The following is a 21,500-nucleotide window of genomic DNA, read 5'->3' as shown; positions in this document are numbered from 1 at the left end:
CCCCATTCTGCTACCAGTTGGCTCAAAGCCATATGGTATTATTATAAGCTTAGTATATCAGACTGCTCTGCCAGGGCTGGTCTAGAAAACAAGACTACCACAAATATGATCATGGACAGTGTCTTGAATTTGGGTATTCTAAATAATGGAGTTTTTGTAAATGTCTCTGTTTGTTTGTTTCACACAACTGTAAACAGCCTTTAGGCGCAACACACCAGTTTTGTACAATGTACATTATCAGTACAAGCTGCGTAAGACTGAACTGTAAGGTTTGAACCACTTACACCGGGACCTCTTGGGTCTGATCGAGCCGAACACTTAGTACCAAAACACTCTGTGTCCTATGCATAACTGGTTACTAAGAGATCCTGCTGCTTCGCCATATGAATCAAATTCCATGCATCAACGGGAAAGCCAGCAGCCCAATATATTAGGGATCTGTAGGCTTAGTTACGGCATCAAACTGCTACACATAAAAGAACCCAAAACTTTGTCAAGAAGAAGAGTAAGGTTGATGGCACAAGACATGATATTGCAAAGCTGCAATAAGCTTGCTTATAACTTAAATAATATAAGCATCATGCTTCAGCTCCAGACAACAAAAGAAGATGGGTTGCTGAACTTCAGTTTTTCAATTCATAACACATCATTCTGAATATTTTAGTTTTCAGTGGAACAATCCTTAGGCAAGCATACCTATATATAGGCTGATCCTTGTATTAGATGATATGCACAATAGCTAGAGGATAGAACAATTTGCAAACTTTTGGGGAGGTATGTCAATGTATGCCATACAGACGAATGTTTCAGCCACCGGCTGGGATCAATAGAGCTTAATGCACAGCTTTGTATCGGCTCTGGGGCCTCTGTTCGTAATTACTTTTTTGGTGATTGTGTGTTTGTGGAGCCCCAGGAGAGAAGAGTTAATCAGGCACGGTACATGAAATGCATGGCTGGGTTCAAAGTCACGTCCCTGGTGAATCATCTTTCACATACAGAGCAACGATTACTTGTTTCTTAGTGACTTACACAACAGATAGACCTAGACAAAGGTCACAGTAGACTGAGGTGGTCACTATACTAGTCTTAAGACATGAATCTTATTACTCGGGTTGATGGAGGGGAAAATAGTCTACCTGTAACTCAAAGCCCCCTTCACACACGGGGCTGGAAATACTAGGTGTATGTGCACCTTAGTGCACCCAAAATTGGAGCTGTGCACCCAATTTTTTTCTGTGGGTTTACATGTGTAAAGATGTTAATTGTATAGTAGTATACAGCATAGTCTTAATATCTACATGTACATGTATGAGACTGACTGACAGAGAGAGAGATATGTATGTGTCAGAAAAGTAATGAAATTATTGTTGTAGTACTTTCCTTTAGAAATGAAACACATATAGTTTTTGCTGACATTCTTCTTATTACATGGTGCACCCAAAAAAATTTTGTGCACCCAATTTTTTAGGTTGAATGCACCTTTTCCCAAAAATGAATTTCGAGCCCTGACAAGAACGGCGGAATCAGCTAGAATAAGAAATCTGATTTTATTCCTGACTATACTAAGCGTACATGTACATGTATATTGAATTTCCAGACTATAATCGAATTGTATTCTGCTTAACTGAACTGAATTCTGCTTAAAAGACAGTTAGAAGTTTTAAACTATGATTCAATTTGATTCATGGATTGACTTGAAATTTAGGATTTATAAATGGGAAACCACCCTAACACATCAATAGCATCCTGATCAGAGTCTACCCACAGAAAAAAAATTAGGTGCACATCTCCAAATTTGGGTGCACTAAGGTGCACATGTACCCAGTATTTCGAGTCCGGCTCCTTCCCTCTGGAGATAAATTTCTATGCATTTGGGAAATCAATAAGATGTCTTGATTTTATATTGACTTGTTATAATCAGTCAATAAAAGGTCAGGAGCAAGTAGACCTGGTAGCAATAGATTCATGATTGGGATTCACAAGGGATGTCTATAAAGTTGATCAATAATGTAATATTAAGGTATTTTCCACTGAATTTTTGTGTCAAAATTTATGTTGTAGGACATTGAAATTGAAATTATAATGGCTTGGGGACCACTTGTCCAAACCAAATCTATTGTGTGATAACCTAGCCTGGGTACCATCCTACTTGTATGCCGGGGCTCCCACACTTGCTTCCCTAACAAGTACTTGTTAGGGAAGCGAGTGTGGGAGCCCCAGCATACAAGTAGGATGGTACCCAGGCTAGTGATAACCCAGTTAGTGACAACAAATCATCTGTACAGTTGGTTCCTCCAATTCCCAGAAGGTTTTGACAAGTATGAGTAAAATGTGTTGAATAACATTTGCATCCGTTACTAACATACAAGTTCATGTTTCAAAATTATATCAAAAGTTGCTGTAACAGTTATTAAATTGTCATCAGACACTTATAACTTATATATAGTTAATTCAGAATCGACAGTACTGTACGTAAAATGTTGGTGTTTTGAACAGTTTCTCTTCAGATTTTACTGCATTCATCTCTCTTCTCTCTCTCTTTTTCCAGTTTTCAGCTAACCTCCATTGTAAGTTTAACCCTCATAACTTCTCTCATTCTCTCTCTCCTGTTGTCTATCCTATGGACAGTGTTAAGAAGAATGTGGGAGACTCTACCTGAGGTGCAAGGTACAAACAACAAACTCAGGGCTTGAAATACTTTTTTCTGCAAACCTGCACTGGTGCAGGTAATATGGAAAATTACCTGACAAATTTTTCCTGAATCACGCAGGATTTAGGAATTATGGATCACATTAAAAATGGTATATGGACTGGGGCAGGTTAGGTGCAGGTACACATCAGACTCAGAAATATCTGCACAGCTCCAATTTTACCTCCAGTAACCTGCATAATTTTCATGCAGGTGGTATTTCAAGCCCTGAAACTACATGTAGTACTGCACCCCCTCTCTATACTACATGCCTGCTAATAATACTCATATACAAAGTAGTATTTGTAGTAGAAGTCCTAAACTCACCGCTACAAATTCTGGTAGCATGCCTGTATGTACCGTAGCAATGCAGTGTGCATTGTATATCTGAAGGCACATCATTTTTCTAGCATATTGGCTATTGTAAATCGTGCAATGTTCACAGTGGTTTTATTTTTGCAATTTTGTGTTGTCCTCTTAACGAAAAATCATGACGCTGCAAATGCACCAATGTATTTGTTTTGGATTTCAGAATTGTTTCAACTCCAAACACTGCGAAAGCCTCCCATACTGCAAAATAGAAAATGTAAAACCACTGTGAAAATAAAGGCATTTACAGTAGAGTATAGAAAGATTTTTCTATAACTGAGACGCAATGTACAATAGCAACAATAGCAGCTTAGAAAAGGCATTGTCAGGCACATCTTTGAACTTGTGTCTAGGTGACATTTCTTTTTCGTCGTGTCCTCAATTGTCGTCATCGAATCTATAAAAATGTCACGGTTATAAATACACCCCTACACCTCATTAAATATCCATTCTTCACGTTTCTAGTTAATTAATCAGTCTACAATATACAGCGTACAATGTACATTGTTCAATGCAAAGATTTTATTCTATTATGTTGACTTTGAGTGGAGGTACATGTAGGTTGCAGTATGGCTTGCATGTCCTGTACTTGTAGTCAGGGACAAGGTAATGTACAACTGCTTGATTCGTGTAGCTTTGCACCTGCAGGTGTAGAGTACATGCACATGTAAATAGCACCTTATAGTTTTTACATATTATTTAGAAAAATTAATATGGAGCTGGTAAGTATTTTGAATTTTATTTCAATTTTACGAAAAATGACTTAGCCTTCATAATTTTAGTCAGAACCAAATCAGTAGTAGTGGTCTTGTTTTCTAAAAGAGAGCTAGGTATACTTGTCATGTTGCACCTTTGAGTCCTGTTGATACCAAGTCAATATTGTTTGACTGTAATGATGTAAAATTGTATAACTGCAGTACATGTAGTAAATATGGAAAACACCATTAATTTTGCAATACATACATTTGTAAGTCTGTTCTTGCTATAGACAAGCTACATATAGAAATACTTACATGCACAGCACTTGCAATTTGAAATTCAGTTTTGCGAAATCAGAAATATGGTAATTTTGACTAAAAGTTTAAGTGCAGTCTCTGAAATCAGATAAAAAAGAAGAAACTAACGGTGTTTTCTGCCCCCCCTCCCCCAGCGTACATGATCTGGTGCAGAAATGTTGTGTTTGCCAAGATCGGAGAAGACTGGATCTTCCTGCTGCTCCTGGGTGTGTCCATGGCTCTTCTCAGCTTCGCTATGGACTTCACCATCGCAAAGTGCCAGAAAGGTAACGTCCAAACTTTCTTGTCCTGAACAAGGTTCTGGGTTCAAATCCCCGGCAGGCCCTAATGTTGTTCCTTTGGGAAAGATACTTTGCAGCTATTTCCTCACTCGACTCGGGTGAAAATGAGTACCTAGCTTTGGTTAGTCTCTTCTTCCACCACCAAGTCATGTAATGTAAAGTGCTTTTCTAAGGACACAACATCTTGCCAAGAATGCCAGGAATTGAACCTGTGACTTCTCAGTCCGCTGCCTGCTAGTCTTACTACTCGAACATTCAATGCCACCCTTACATCGTACGTGTTTGCCAGTAAAAGATGTTGTGTGTCTGTTTGTTGCAGCTCACTACTGGTTGTACATGGAGCTGTCCCAGTACCCCCTGCTCCAGTACCTGGCCTGGGTCATGTTTCCTGTCATCTTCATCTCCTTCTCAGCAGGGTTCACACATATTGTCTCAGCTAATGCTATAGGTAAGTTGTTGGTGTCAGCAATACTAGAAACATCACCTGCATATGCAGGATAGCACAGAATTGCAGCTGTGCAAGTATTTCTGATGTCTACCTGCACCTGACCTGCACTGGTCATGTATTGGCTTTATATACATGTAGATTTATGTGGATTTTCGTTAGCTGTATTGAATGTGTCCACATATGAAATGTAAAGAAGAAAGAATGGCCATAATATTTTCAGAACAGTTTTTAGTGTTACAGGTAGCATGTGGTACAGGTAGCATTTGTCTGGTGCAGGTAATTTTTATCCTTTACCTGCACTACAGTGCCTGAGGATGCCACCTGTCCAAGAAGACCACTGTATCTCAGTCCCCCTGAGTGGCCTTGTGCAGGTTTGACTGTAGTATATGCTTGCCAAACATTGCTGTAACATGTTGACCCTGTCGCCCCCCTCCCACCCCAGGTTCAGGTATCCCTGAGATGAAGACCATCCTGCGGGGAGTGGTGCTGAAGGAGTACCTGTCCTTCAGAACTCTCGTCGCCAAAATCGTCGGACTCATCACAGCCTTGGGAAGCGGGCTTCCCCTCGGCAAGGAGGTGGGTTGGGCACCGCTTCATTCCTTTAAGCCCCTGCTCATATTTGAATTTTCATTATTGTAGTCATAATCATGACATTGTATTTACTAAGATGTCGGCAGAACATACTGCGTCTGCACAAAAGCCATAATGTATTGTGTGTAGCACTTCAGTAGAACATCTGGTTTAAGGTTGCATTCACATTAAAGATCACATTTTGTGGCGGAAAAGATATCGTCTACAACAGGCAAAGTTCTGATGCAATGTTGACCAAAAATCCGACGAGAACCATGAAAAATGTGGGTTTCACTCAGGCACAGTGCATTCTGCCAACCTGCTTGGGTTTAGCACCTCTTCATCCCTTAACTCAACACTCAATTAAATATTCATTAACACATTGGTGTGCTACAGTAGGCATCTCTTGTCAAGGCTCAATCAGTCGTAACTAAAGCTTGTAGCAGTGTATGCTAGCAGTATTTCTTCTTTCCTAAACGCACTTTCTTGCTTCCAAGCAATGTTCCAATTTCAATAAATAAATAAATAAATAAGCAATGTTGCAATAAATCAACTTACTGCAACAGTACTACTACATTGTATTGTTAATGCTTATTAACAATAGAATTAAACTGTGTATTGAAATATATGTAGCCAATACTTGAAATACAGGAACACAGTATTTTAAGTTATTTTAACAGTGTTGTTTGTATTGCAGGGTCCGTTTGTACACATTGCCAGTATGGTTGCCCAACTTCTCAGTAAACTTGTCACCTCTTTCAGAGGTATCTATGAGGTGAGTAAGTAACTGCCTTTCTCAAAGACAAAGTGCAGGCTATAAAAGTTTGTTTTATTCTTATTTTGGGCAGGTTTGCAAAATGTGTGGTGTTTTTATAAATTGTATATTTTTTATCAAGCTGACAATATCTTTTTAAAACTCTGTTTTAGTTTTGCACAGTGGTAACTACAACATGTAAGTACAATCCCACTCTAACATTGTATTCTAACATTGTATGACCTCCTGTGTTACAGAATGAGTCCAGAAACAGTGAGATGTTAGCTGCTGCCTGTGCTGTGGGAGTGTCCTGTAACTTCGCAGCACCAATCGGAGGTACGGACAGTCATGATAATTAAGTACATGTATAAATAAATGAGCACAAATTTTTCAGCAAAATACAAGTATGTCTCTCTCTGTCAGTCTCTACGTAAAATGGGATGGTACAGCTTCTTAACAAATGTTACAGTTCAGTGTTCTAGGCAGCGTCCTTTGACAGAATTTTTCCACTCACTCTTCCCAAACTGTCATCTTTAACAGACAAAAAGTCGATGTGTTAAAATAATGTCTTTTTCCCTGTCCATTTCCAGGCGTGTTGTTCAGTATAGAGGTAACATCCACGTACTTTGCGGTGAGGAACTACTGGCGTGGGTTCTTCAGTGCAGTTTGCGGTGCCTTCATCTTCAGACTACTGGCTGTGTGGAACAGGGAGGAAGGTATAAATTCAAAGTGTTTCTTCAAACGTGCATGCTATGGTACTGTATCTAAGTACATGAGGCTTTTGGGACACTGTCTTTCTTTACAAAACTCAACCGCAAGCATCAGGGCAGCATGGTGGCTGCAGACATGTCCCTAGGCCTCCAGGATGTCCAGCCGTTTACAAAACTGTCTGTCACAATTTTGACTGATTGTGATTGTCACATGACCAGACCAACCTGTACAACATGGGGACTTAAGGTTGTTGCGACCCCATCTAACAATTGTTTTCTTTTTTATTCCTGCTTGCTACAGAAACCATCACAGCCTTGTTCAAGACCCAGTTCAGAGTAGACTACCCCTTTGATGTACAGGAGCTGTTGGCTTTTGCAGTCATAGGGTAGGTAGAGCTGAGGAATCTAGCATCCTTCTATTCTTAAAAACTTACTTTTAGTGTAATTTGCAACCTCTTGCAATGTCTTAGGATGGTTCCTTTTTGTAGCGTTTTATGGATATTATGGATATCATCATCATCTGGTCGTGAGAGTTTCACGGATGCTGGATTTATGGATAGAATGATACGTACATGTCCAGTACTTGCTAAGAGTAATAAGAAAAGGTAAACATAAGGTAGTCCCATAGCCTTTTTCAGGCTACAGGGACAGGGTGATGTTATGATGTGTCTATAGGACACAATACATTATTTTGTACAGTCACAGAACTATTTTATCAATGCTATGACATTGGACTAACTGTGTTTCTTCCCCCAGGATTGTGTGTGGGTTTGGAGGTGCCCTGTTTGTGTACTTCCACAGACAAGTTGTGTACTTCAACAGGAAGCACAGGAGACTGACTTACTTTCTACAGAAAAAGTAAGGCTAAAACAGTCCCTTTTGTTATGATTATCACACAGATTTTGACATTGTGCGAATAACAGTAAATTGGTTTCTGTCAGACCAAAGCCTTTGGCAAAGGAAAGGTAGAAAATTATTGATAGATCTTAAATATGAATATGTTATACCTGTTAGATCTCTACCAGAGTGTACATTTTGCTCAAGCATGATAATCTTGAAGCTAACATTTCATAACTGATTGCGTGGCTTCTTTCAGTCAATATTGACTGTCACAGTGGTAAAAATTTTTACTAATTGATAACAGCCCTACAGCTCTGGCTATGGCTGTACAGTCCTATACAAGAATGACAGTCTCTATATCACATACATGTAACTACTACACACATACATGTACATTTACTCAGACTCAACAATTTTTACTCTCTTCTTGCCAACATTTTTTTACATTTATTCTTTTGGTTTAACTTTATTCCTAATATTTCATCCTAAGGTTTGCTTTATTATAATTTTTCTGTAACGAGTTGACTGTAACATTGCATGAATACACTGTTTAAACACAAACAAACTGAGATTCACACAGTCTGTCTACATTCAACTTTCTTCCACTTCTTGCATGCCTGGTGTTTGAACAGGGCCAGGTAAGACAACATCTTACATACATACATGTGCTCTTTCTTAGCCTCTAGCAGGCTTCAGAAGCAGCTGGAAAGAGTAAAAATTAGCCAAGCCAGGCGAGTTGATCTTCTAAAGGAGTACATTTGCTGCAAACTGTACCCCTTTAGCAGACCAATTCTCCTGACATGTTATCTGTGTCTATTTGCCCAGTTTCTACTCTTTCCAGCCGCTCCTGAAGCCTGGTAGAGGCTAACTCTCTCTATTGAAACTGTCTGGAAGCTAACATCTCTTCCTGTTATACTGCTCCAATATTACTAATTTTCACATAAAAATGATGAAAACTTATTATCACAAAAAAATAGTTTATGATTAGTGTATTCCACATGATTTGAGTTTTCCACCATGGCACAACTGTTAGAATTACTTATCTCGTGCTCTGGTAAGACATTGCAAAATGTAGAAAATTTTCTAATACTTCATAGAAATCTGGAATTTTTCTTGGTCCTCACATGAAGTGTGCATTATTTAGAACAATGAGGTTTCAAAATTTGTTCATCAACGTTAGAAACTATTGTAAAAAGAATTTCCAGCTGAAAATGATACCCGCATTCGATATTGACTGTAACTTTTAAATCTTTCAGAAGTGTATCTCAATTTTGATGTTCTCATCATAATGTAATACAGTATTTTAGAAGTAGCATGTTCGTTCTTCATATGAATTGACAAATGTGTAAAAATTGACATGCCTTCCGTACGATCTTACAGCCGGTTCATCTATCCTGCCATCATCGCGTTTATCTGTTCATCTCTCACCTTTCCCCTGGGGCTGGGGCAGTACATGGCTGGGGAGGTGAGTTTGTTTGTTTGTTTGTGTTCCGCATTGGTAAAATGCCTTTACACAGTTTAGTAACAGTTAGTAGTAAGTATATTAGCTTTGTAAGACCAGACTGTAAGGTTTGAACCGCTCATATCAGGTAGGAACCCCACTCTTTTCTGCAAGTGCAGTGGGATCTTTAACATGCCCGAGATGTGGCTCTACTTTATCCTGGGACCCCCATTTTACATCCTATCCAAGAGGATGTCCCTAACTGAACCTAGGTAGTACTCATTTTCACCTGAGTCGAATGAAAATGTAGGTTTTAAGTGCCTTTTACAAAGGCACAACACTTGGGCCTGCCAGGGATTCGAACCCAGAACCTTTAGATCCGTCTGCACACTCATGCCTCCCAACCAGCCGTTCCCATCTTGGTCCCCTGACAGCTTTTTTCAAAAACATTTTTTGTTTCCTCTCAGCTGACGCAGAAAGAAGCGATAAACGAGTTGTTTGACAACCACACGTGGACCAAAGGTCAGGCTGACGTGGACGAGGAACTCATCATCAGTCACTGGAAACATCCTCAGTCCAACATCTTTGTCACACTCGTTATCTTCATTGTCATGAACGTGAGTTTGTTTGTTTGTTTGTTTTGGTAAAGGAAGATAAAGTTAGTTTCATAGCCTTTTTGAGGCCGTAGGGGGCAGGGGCTTGTTATAAACTACATGTATATGCCTTGGCTGCCACCTCCCCAATTTGAAATTTGGTACCCATTTACATGTACATGTATACCTGGGTAGAGTGAGGTAAGTCATGATTAGTCCCTTTCCAAAGGATACAACATCTTAGTAGCTACTGCAACAAAGGTTATTCATTGGAATGTTAAGAGGTAGAAAGAGCTGAACTTGAAGTGAACTACAGCAATGTTTGATTCCTTTCAGTTCTGGATGTCAGCCATGGCTGTGACGTTACCTGTTCCAGCTGGGGTCTTCATTCCTGTGTTTGTACTAGGTGAGTACATTGTCTACAGATACATGTATTGCATTTAATTATCTACCTTTTTCTCACTGAACTGGCACTATCTAATATAAAGACCTTAACAAGTGTGTTTGAGACTTCTTGTGTACAGGTTCCAAACACAAAATAGTTCTGTTGTTGTCTTTTGTGTGTGGGAGGGCAACCTGTAAAGGTGAATGCATGAATGTGCCAGTTTAGCCCTCCCTTCTAACATTGTGGAACATTGTCAAAAAGTGTACTACATGTACCATTCACATAATTTCAGAGGTAGCACCACTGATGTTGTTATTCATTGTGGGCAGGATGCTAGTTTAAATTCTGCTTATAAGTTCTGCTTAAAACTTTAAATTCAGTTTTCAACAGTTAATGTTGTAAATTTTTTACTTGATACTAAACATGTGTTTCTCCCCTGTGTACTGTTAGGAGCTGCATTTGGCCGGCTGGTGGGTGAGAGCATGGCCGCCTGGTTTCCCCTGGGGGTCAGGTCAGATGGGATCCCCCACAGGATCATCCCTGGGGGGTACGCTGTAGCAGGTGGGTGAAATTATCTTTCCAATCACATTAAAAAAAGATACTAACAGTAATAATAAAGTCAAGTGTTACCAGGCCTAGGGAATCGTTGCATTTCCAGTTTCCCAACCACTCTGTAATCTTTGGTCACCAACACCAGACTGTCAACATGGTAGCAGACACCTTTTGATGTAGCAAGTGGCAGGACCGAGGTGGAGGGGCTGATTACCATATAATGAATTTATTTGAAGAAGAATAAACAGAGCAGTAGTTTGTTGTGCTAGACTATGTGAAGGTGAACAAGATATTTAAAATTTATAGTTTCTAAATTACCATCCCCTTTTAGGTGCTGCGGCATTATCAGGAGCGGTAACGCACACTGTTTCCACGTCTGTTATCGTGTTTGAGCTGACAGGGCAGATTGCACACATCCTCCCCGTCCTCATCGCTGTTCTGGTCGCTAACGTGATCTCACAGTGGCTCCAACCATCCATCTACGACAGTATCATACAGATCAAGAGACTGCCCTACCTGCCTGACATCGGGAGTGGGGGCTCAGGAAGGTATGTTAGAGTTGTGTTGAAAACTAGAAGGGACGCAATATTTTAATTGGTATTCAAGGTGTCATTGACAATGGTCTTTCTTGCATGGAATATTTCTGTATAATTAAATGGTTGCAAGTTCAGGAGCCCTGTCACGAAGTGGAAAGAAAAGAATATAGGTTTTGCTATCACAAAAATGTAAAAATGATGTTGCATTCCTGATGTGATTTATGCTGAATGTTTGCAGTAGATTGAAGTATGTCAGTCTCTGCTTTTTTACTGTTTAACTGTCCATAGACACACAGGTCTGGAGACCTGATTTTCAGGGATATAATTTGAAACTAGATGGCATGTTGATCTGACATTAAATTATTTTATTGTAATTCTAGAATGTATGATGTACTATACATATGTCTATGGCTTACCAGGAACCCATCACGCTGCTTGCTGGTGTGCTCATGGTGGAAGAGCATGTTTTAAGGCATCATAGCTTAATGCTTCAGCAATACTGTTGTGTCTCCTTCCAATGGGATGCTTCAGACATTTGTTTCTGGAGTACCTGAGGTCTCTGACAGGGGGCGCTTTTGCAAGGCCATTCATCTACCATGTAAAAGCATGTCCAAAGCCTGTACATGTACATCACAATTCATAATGCTTCCCAATCAGCACATTGGCAGAACATACTGTGCCTGCATGAAAGTTTGTATTCTCACATTTAAGGATGACATTCCGTCTGTAGTTTTCAAATGTTGTGTCAGCGAAATTGTAACAAAAGTCATTAAAAAACCAGGTTTGGCGCAGGTGTGGTACATCCTACCAACGTGCTTACCAAATCCATGTATTGATATGACTGACCAAAGACTATTCTTCTGACCCATCTTATCTATCTCTCCTGTCATCTGGCTTCATCCTAACCTGGGGTAACAAGGGTGCAAGGGTGGTAAGTCAAGGCTCTGAAAGTAGAGTTTGAGTGTAACCTGTGTTTGCTGCTGTGATGTGTGTACTGACTAATAATGTTAACTTTCAAGATTGCTGATCATCACATAGTTATTTGTTACTAATTGGCAACCATATTGCATTGACATGAACTCTTCTCACTAGTAGTCAGTTGATGTAAAAAAAAAACCCTAACGTGTTTTAAAAGACGTTTCAGATTGTAGAGAAGTTGAAAGAAGTGTGGTAACATTAGACAGTGTACATGTAGGTACCTTTAGATAGTGTATTGCTACTGTGTTACTAGTTTTGCTTAGCCTGGGTACTATCCTGGTTAGTTTACATCTGCAACTATTGCAGTATACGTAAACTAACCAGGATGGTACCTAGGCTAAGTTTGGCCGTCACAAACTAGCCTTTCCTGTGGTGAAATGACGTCTCGTTGGTTTGACCCAACAGACAGTAGAAACGTTATCTGAAGCGCAAACTGGGGCACTGTAGCTGGTGGTAATGTTTGCATGCTGGATGTTTTAACACTGAGTGTACCTTATCATACTAACCTTGTCCTTCAAATTTTATGGTACATTACTGTTTATGTGAAGCCTAATGGGGAAGGTTGATATTTCCTTTATGTGTGTCAGTGTGTGTGTGTGTGTGTGTGTTCATCGTGTGGTGTTTTTCTAGCCTGCTGGTACCAAAACCTATTTTACATGTAGCTGGCAAGTCTCTTCTCTTTGAGTTTGTTTGCAAAGAGTACATTAAAGACTCGGCAGCTTGAATATTTGGATACCAGGCTTCCTTGTGTGTTCTTTGCTTGTTTGCAGTGGTGGTTTTGCTTTTTTATAAAACAAGGTGTTCATTTTGTAGACTGTGTAAAAAAACTAACAACAGGAAAATATTTCTACTTTAAGTACATCTTTCATAGGTACTAGCCAGCCTTAATTTTGTCATTAGTTGACAGAAATTTCTTCAAAAGTCATTTTCCCAAAAAGCTTCTGAATCAGAAGATACATGTAACTCTGAAATGTGAATGAGACTAATTATAAATCAGAACTGCCATTGTCCAGTAACTTTAAAACATTTGTAAACTCCAAGATAGTCTAACCTTTCAAAAACTATTACATTGTACAATCTCTGTGGTATGTATTTGTTACAGTATCTAGAAGTTCATCTGTTCACTGACTAGTTAGATTTAAGAGTACATGTACCCTGTATACATGTATATTCTAATAATAGTATGTATAGTGGAGTGATTGTCCCATTTTTTCTCAGGGCCCACAATGTGTATGTGGAAGACATCATGGTGAGAGAAGTCAAGTTCATCTCCTACATCTCCACATACAAGGAGCTGAAGGACCTGCTCAACAGTTGTCGACTCAGTTCCTTTCCATTGGTGGATGCACCAGGTAAGGATATGAACTCTTTTCATTGGTTGCATGCAATATTGTTATGACAGAAGCAAGTTTGAACTGTAATTTCCAACACAAGAAATTGGGCTTACATGTACACATATTTTGACGGTACAACTCCAGTTTTTGTCAAGGAATGAGCAATTCACCGCTTCTGTGACATCACATTAGGCAGATGGCACAGGTGGCTCTGTGAGCAGTGGATCATAGGATGTAGAAAGTCTGTGGCACCCCCTGTCTTTGTTTAGGGATGGTTGCAATACCCTGATGTAGATGGCCTCTTTAAGGTGGTCCAGAAGGATAGCTGAGGCATATTTAGAAATACTACGAACTCTATCTGATATGGTAGTCTTTTGGGTCTATTTTTATAATTTTCTTTCGGTTTGTCACTATGGCCACATTTTGGCCGCCAAATTGACCGCCAAATTGTGCATTTTTTTCACACTCCAGCCAGGCCCCAGTGGGGGTGTGCACAGTATTTTTAAAAGCTACTCCGCCGCTCGACCAATCAGGCTCGCTGGTCATTACGTAAACTGTGAGAGCTTCACTTTCATAATTTTTGGGAAGGGAAAAGACACTGGAAAAGAGAGTTTTACTGAGCGTTTGATGTCAGTTGTTTGCAAAACGTTTTGGGTAAAAACCTGCCAAATGCAAAGAAGAATAATTTTCTGAAAACACAAGCCGTTTCCATTGTTTATCACACTTCGTATCGGCAAAAAGTTGTCAAGTTGCAACACACAACCAGAGATATGCAGCCACACAAATCACCAAAAACGCCAGAAATAATCTGACAACTTCCTATATAAAAACATTCGACTGCCAAAAGAAACGAAGCTGTCTGCTTTGAGCCACAAGTTAGATCTTGGTTTAGTTATGAGCGGCCTGGCGGACCGGGTCACTGCATGCATAAAGAGCCGCGCTTGGTAGTTCATACTCGGCCGTCATTATGCGGCGTTATCCTTTGTGTTCTTTCATGATTTTCATAGACAACTCATTAAGTAATTTTCTACCGAATAAAAACGCGTCTCTACCTGTGCACTGTCTTATTATTCTGAGTTTGTATCGACTGCAACACGTTTGTAACTACTAAACGTTAACGTTACGTTCTAGTGAACAGACATGATAAGAACTACTAGTAATTTTTATAAAATCTACGTTTTTATTAAAAAATACGATACTTACAAACTTCAGCAGAATTTTTACATAATCTTACGGTAACTGCTAACAATAATCTTTTACGATTTACAGCATACAGCAAATAGTAGCCGCTTACAAAAAAAATCAGTTCCAACAGATTTACAGAGATAGTCCGTACTTTTCAGATAGAACATAGAACGTCGTGCGTGAAAATTATTTCCACAAGTCTAGGACAACGTGCAACGTAAATTCACATAATCAACAAAATTATACTCGCTCATAATCTCATACCACGTCCGGGCAAGCTGTTTTCCAGGGCTATCTACTCCGGTATCGCGCGATAACTTTTCAGTGTTGTGATCTTGCTGATCGTCAATCTCCTCTGGGGGTAGGCCTAAAAAACAAGTCCGTAACTCCAGAATACCCCGGCAGATTTTCTCCAATAAGGTCTCAGAATAGTCCATAAACCTTCATCTGCAAATCTACGTAGGATACGGCCGTGAAAAAGATCGTCTACCGGCCCAAATGCTGGCGCAAAGCGCACAGCTTTCTCCGCTCGTAAACAAGCCACGCCATCCGCCATTTTGGGTGAGTCACGTGACCCCTACTCGCGCGAAATCTTAGCGTTCTTTTTGGCTGTTCTTTTTACTGGACATATCCCCGGCCTGTTTTTCCAAATAGCGCCGCAGTAAGCTAAATACAGCGTGCTGAAAGGTCAATGACCCATTTTTCGGTGGGAGGGATGGGCGCCCTTGGAATGGCGACAAAAAATTGGCGATTTCGGCTCTTTCGGGCTTCAAAATGGACATTATGTAACCCCTACGACATATACAGCATTTTAAGAATGAAACTGTGGAAAAAATGTTCATGGAAAGAGACAAAAAGGTGGTATTTTTTGAAAGATAAGCTTATAAACTAAAATCGTATGCGAGGCCGACACACTGCGCCGCTTTATATGTTGGGGAGGGGTGCTGGCGCATGGCACTGTTGACATTTACGAAAAAAAATTTATAAAAAATCAACACTTTGAGATATTGAAAAATGCTCGCATACGTTTGTTCCTATTACTAGTGTGTGCCTTTCAACAAAATATGGTGAATAAAAACCAAAGCGCTGGCCAGAAAAATTGATTTTTCTAAAAAGGGGGCGTGGCTCATAACTCGAGATGACGTCATGATTACGTCATCAAAATTTGCATAAATTATCATCTTGCACTAAGGTACTCACACAAAAAAAATCAATGACCATAGGTAATCCTAAGTAGTATTTTTAGGATGTCCCCAAAGTCCTCAGCCACCCTTCCATACCACCTTAATACCTCTTTTAGTACATTGTATAGTAACTTCTTTTGGTTGCTCTTTCTTTCCCATGTTCGTGTGCCCTGGTTGTGTTTGGAAGAGTGTTGGTTCATTGACTTGTTTCCACCTTGGACTGATGCACCCCATTGTTGTTCCCAGAGTCCATGATCCTGCTGGGTTCTGTGAAAAGGTGGGAGCTCGATGACATCATGGAAGACCACCTAAGTAACGCCAGGAGACGCCTGGTGATGTCACACACCAACCACCCATCAGTGCGATTCAATGCAGCAGGTGGGGTCATTAAACATTTTCAGTGAAACCTGCAGGGTACTTGTTTGAATGTAATCATGTGACAGTTTTTGAAAGGAAAGAAAGCTTTTTAGCTATAAACTCAAACCCTGGGAGTTTAAGAGACATTGAAATCAACTAGCTATAGAATGCAAAGCAAGTGCATGTTTACCTTCATATGGCCTAGCCTAATCAGTCGGAGGGGCCTAGACCAGCCCCTTCAACTGATCATTGCTACATATACACAATGTTACCCAACACCACAGAGTGTCTGCTACAGCACCTGTTACTATGGTGACAGAAGTCTGGTCCAGGTCAGTGACCTTGACCTTTTTTGTTTGGAGAAAAAAAAAGAAAAAGAGCAAAAACAATGTTTTCCTTCTGTGAAGGCAAACATAATAAATGCCCTAAACTTTGATAGATGACATTGATAGACAAAAAACAACTGACGATTTGTTACTTCTGACTCCAGGAGATGGAGATATTGAGATGAAAGACATCAGAGTGGTTCATCGGGAGGAGGAGGAGGATAAAGAGGAGGAGGAGGCAGCAGCAACCAACCAGGAGACAGTAACAGTGGTCGACTTCAACAGACATGTTAGTTTTACACTCTATCAACTAGGTTGAGAACAATCTCTCAGAATAACAAATTCAATAGAAATTTAGTTTTAAAAATCATCAGACTCAGTCGAAGAACCAATATAATAATGTTAATTTAAACAACTTGAAGATGAACTTGTCATGAAGTACATGCACAATGTTCTAAGTACAAGTTTGTGTCACCAGGGTATCAGTGCTGCCCCTGCTGCTGCCCCTCCCAAGTCCATACTGAAGAAAAGCCCCATATCCAGTCCAACCACTACTCCCAATGGCAGTCCTAAAGCCAAGAAGAAATTTGGTAAGTGTTAACTTTCAGTACTTTATAGTACCACTGACTAGTACAATGTTTTTATCCCTCCTACTACTATAGCTAAGTGCAGCACTAAATGTCATGGTCTTTTCTTGGACTAGATTTTCTTTTGTCATCTTGAGTAAACCCACACTTAGCATGCCACACCTCCAGAACTTGACCGGATTTTATGTTCTCAGCTTGAATGTGTAATGAAGTCAGACAAGTAAAAATTGTATGATATTCACAAGTCACTGACCGGGATACCTGAAAAACATGTCTACGTACTTGAGGGTATTTTGCCCCTGTTGAATAAATGAGTGCATGTCTGTGTATTTTGTCATGTAGTTTGTTACTCCAGACTATAAATATTATTATAGAAACATGTGGTCTTCCAGTATCTCAAGCATTGTGCTGTGTTGTTTTGCATCATTTTGTTCTTTTCCATGTTGTCCTATGTGTTTGTAACTGTCTGTCTGTCTGTCTGTGAGTCCAGCCAAGAGAACTCGAGCGAGTGTAGATATAAAACCCCAGGAAATGGAGAGGGGTAAGAATCGTCAAGACAACTTCAAGACTTAAAATGTGCCATCACCGAACTGAACTTTCTTGTGCCCCATCTTTACATGAATCTTAAGCATATTTTGAGTTCTGCATGTACCTGTACAAGAATGTAGGAAGATTTGGTGGCCTGAGTTACAGTTAAATTGCATGCTTTCACACAAAGAAACTTTTTTGTACACAATATAACTCATGGCATGCTGGTCTGTTTCTTGTGGTGGAATAGAATAATATTATGTAGTTCAGTCGATAATTTTTACAGTGTCATACAAAACTGTAGACAACTAGATAATGATATGAATCCAGGGCTTTAGCTCTTCTGCATGGTGAACCATGAATGCCAGGTATCCTTATAATTTATATGATTTGAATATATTCAGTACATGTAGACTTCATTTTATTCTTAATGTTGCAACTTAGAAATCTACATGAAAATGCTAAACTGTATGAAGATGTTCTACTAACCAAGAATTATTGCAGAGCTTATATTGTCAGTTGGTTTTGTTTTTCCAGCTGTGTTGCTGATGATTTTGTACATGTATGTTTTTCCATCACTTTGTTTTTCTAGTCTGGAAAGACAGGAAGATCACTGGGAAGGGAAAGAAAGGTTTAAATGATATTTTTTTTTTCTTGGCTGCAAGCTGTAAGCTGACTTCTTAATCCAAAACGTGCCAAGTACATACAATGTAGTACAACCAGCATACTAGGTTATTAGAAATAACTCAGTCAACTGGTACTGATGCATGGGGTATGCCACTCATAACTGGTGACACAAATACAGTAGTTCCTACAAAATAAAGTCAGGTGTGTCAAGTATAAGTGTCAGTCAACCCAAGTATCATGCAAGCTTAGTCTCAATAGTCATTTACTAAAAGCACACTTAGCCTGCAAGTACATGTACATTGTGTATTATGAACATAATCATTATTACTCAGAATGCCTTTCAAGCTGTTCCTTTCCAATCTCTTATATCTTTCCCCCACTGTTGATAACTGTTTTCCTATTTTCCAATACCAGGGACCAGCACTTTCTTCTATCTTACTTAACATAATACATGCACGTTTACAACATACATAAAACTGATACTGTACAAGACTGTGTATAGTACATATTGTGAAATATATTCAAGAAGGGCCAACTAACAGTTATTTGGCCCTAATTTACCTGATGCTATGTAATATTATCTAATATATGCAACAATGATAATTATTAAATAAGAAAGCAGTACATGGCTAACCCAGATACATGTATTTGCTGTTTCAGCGTTTGCTTCTAGTTTCACTGTAGTCAGACACTGCATGGGGATTGCATCTAACTTCAACTGCATGTTGAAACTGTCTCAGTTGAAAAGTTGCAACGTAAAATTTTGGAGGTCTGCATGCTTCAGTGCATGTCCTGATTACATTGTATAACCCATTGTAGCTTGTTGTCGTCAGAAGCCCTTACGATGTATATAGTAGGGTTTCTTATGAATTTGTTATTTGAGAGTACAAATATGATCGTTAGTGTTTTGTCATTTATATTGAATATGATGAAAAAGAGGGCATGGGCAAAGCATGGGGTTATCCAAACTTTGTCCATGTGTATACAACATTACTACATGTATTTTGTTACACAGTTTTGCTAACATCCCAATAACACGGCTTATCCCCTTCTCCATGTCATTTTTATTTGTTAGAAGTTCAATGTCTCCATTTCTGTTTCCAGACTATCCCAACCCAGCCCATGAGAGTCCCTACAGAAGTATGTTCAGGCCAAGAGAGGACACACCAGTAAGTATAGTACATTACATGACTGTACCCGTCTATTATTCAACAACAATAACAGGAAAATGTACTTAGTAGTAAGCACATACTACAACTGTCTTGTTTTCACACTATTGGGATGACTTGAATGAGGATAAGACTAGCATAAGAGTTCATCAGAGTTGGTAAGTTACATAATGAGAATTAAATTGTTCTCAAGCTCGAGGAATTTTTGACCGAAATTTCTCGGTCTTCATCAGTCTTGAATTCTTTCTTCATTCATTCTGATGAAGACCGAGAAATTCTGGTGACTCAAATTTCTTGAGTTGGAGAACAGTTTAATTCAAATTATGACTAGATAAAATTCCCAAACTGCCATTCTTGTTTAGAAAAAAGAATCAGCCAGTTTGACAGACCCATATTGAAGTCACCTGTGATACTACTGTACACCACAATAACATCATTGTGCATTTACCGTTAACACTTGTGTGTACTACAATGTACGTTTCACCATTGTCTTTATAATGCACTGTTTGGAAATACTGCTTGACTTTGATACATATAACTGACAGTATTGCCATGACATACATGACATTGTACTGTGGTGTCGGCCATTTTGTATTCCATGACCTTGACAATTCCACAGGTAACCTTGACCGCCATGGTTGAACCTATTCAGAGTTTTCTTTTACTCTCTACTCTGTCTCCTATGGTATGTCTGCTCATACTTTTCATCTTAAAGTAGAGTGGATTCATTCCTCAAGCTCAGTAAGACATCTGGAGCCGCATAGTTCCCATTTAGAACTTTTATTCAGCGTGTCACAACTGGTTTAGTGCGGTGTGAAAGATGTCAGTTAGCTTGAGGCATGAATCCACTCTACTTTATTCTGTTACTTCATTCCATTGTACATGTAATTCTAAATCTGTCCTTTCTTTCTACTACAAACTCTCACTCATAACCATTCATGCTAAAATGGATTTTTCTCCAAAACTTGTAATAAAGAATGAATACTGAATGTAAAAGATCATAATATTACTTATAATAATGAATATTGCATTTAGTGATTGTCATCATTTTAAGTTGCAATGTTAACATATACCACATTTTCTTTCAATTTAACTTTTTGTAAAAGGAGAGGGAACATAATATTTTTATTAAGTGCTTGATAATGTATAATATGACAATGATATGTCAAGAAATAAAGGCTTTTCAATCTTTAATGCACGTGTTGGATTTTTTGTAGATATTCCTGGCCATAAAATAATTTGCATCTTTTCATTCGTTTCCATTTGATTTTTTGACAAAAAATTAAGTCATAATCCATATACATCAGATTTGACATTCCCACCCATAACAATGTAAGGGGGTCTGCATGGGGTTGTAACAAATCACCCAAAATTTTTGACATCATGGTTAAGTCAGAATCAAAAATGTTACCAACACATTGCAAAAACCACTGTCAACCACTCAGTGCAAAGTTATTGTAAAACCATGTCTTAACAGGTAAAAAGCATACAGACCCCCATACAAACAACCAACATAGGTACAGAATGCACCTACAGTTACTGGCAAGATACCCAGTTCAAACTTAGTGTAGTTTTGTGAGAATTTTGTGTGGAAATTCTGCCGTAGCACAGACCCCAGAGGAGACCTAGTCTACATAGAGCTTCAGATGACTGGGTAAGTCAGCAGTGACTTCTGACTCCCACCAAGAAAAAAACACTTGGAATGCTGGAATTTCTTTTCAATAAAAAAATCAGACTGGAATGCTGGAATTTTCTTTCAGAAAAAAAATGACTGGAATGCTGGAATTTTCTTTTGGAAAAAAGATGAGTCTGGAATGATGGAATTTTCGTTCAATAGAAAACAGCCTGGAATGTGGGAATTTTTTTCAATAAAGACTTAGTGAAGGACAGTTGAAAGTATTGCACCCCATACAATGGAAACTTCTTGCACAACAGCATGCAGTTCAAAAACTGGTACAGTACTTGGTTTTAGCATGGCCATCGGATTTTGAAGTTTTCATGCCTCAGTATTTTTGTAATATTATTATATTGTGATATGTCT

General features: G+C 39.1%; 1 protein-coding gene across 1 annotated transcript in view; it reads left to right on the top strand.

Annotated features, from left to right (window-relative positions):
* LOC109484166 (chloride channel protein 2-like) overlaps window positions 1-21,500 on the top strand; it is a 38,406-nt gene that overhangs the window by 9,822 nt on the left and 7,084 nt on the right. Inside the window, exons 3-20 of the mRNA XM_019787394.1 lie at window positions 4,209-4,340; window positions 4,675-4,803; window positions 5,246-5,379; window positions 6,071-6,148; window positions 6,385-6,463; window positions 6,718-6,843; window positions 7,139-7,223; window positions 7,594-7,695; window positions 9,058-9,142; window positions 9,586-9,735; window positions 10,048-10,117; window positions 10,547-10,657; window positions 10,980-11,196; window positions 13,381-13,514; window positions 16,112-16,243; window positions 16,713-16,837; window positions 17,027-17,138; window positions 19,395-19,459. Coding sequence (XP_019642953.1) covers window positions 4,209-4,340; window positions 4,675-4,803; window positions 5,246-5,379; window positions 6,071-6,148; window positions 6,385-6,463; window positions 6,718-6,843; window positions 7,139-7,223; window positions 7,594-7,695; window positions 9,058-9,142; window positions 9,586-9,735; window positions 10,048-10,117; window positions 10,547-10,657; window positions 10,980-11,196; window positions 13,381-13,514; window positions 16,112-16,243; window positions 16,713-16,837; window positions 17,027-17,138; window positions 19,395-19,459 — 2,066 coding nt within the window. The remainder of the gene's footprint in view (window positions 1-4,208; window positions 4,341-4,674; window positions 4,804-5,245; window positions 5,380-6,070; window positions 6,149-6,384; window positions 6,464-6,717; window positions 6,844-7,138; window positions 7,224-7,593; window positions 7,696-9,057; window positions 9,143-9,585; window positions 9,736-10,047; window positions 10,118-10,546; window positions 10,658-10,979; window positions 11,197-13,380; window positions 13,515-16,111; window positions 16,244-16,712; window positions 16,838-17,026; window positions 17,139-19,394; window positions 19,460-21,500) is intronic.

This window comes from Branchiostoma belcheri, unplaced genomic scaffold (genome assembly GCF_001625305.1).
Source record: "Branchiostoma belcheri isolate BF01 breed outbred unplaced genomic scaffold, Haploidv18h27 scaffold69, whole genome shotgun sequence".
NCBI classification, from domain to species: domain Eukaryota; kingdom Metazoa; phylum Chordata; class Leptocardii; order Amphioxiformes; family Branchiostomatidae; genus Branchiostoma; species Branchiostoma belcheri.
Note: the sequence above shows the minus strand (reverse complement) of the source record. Positions and strands in the feature narration are given on the sequence as shown.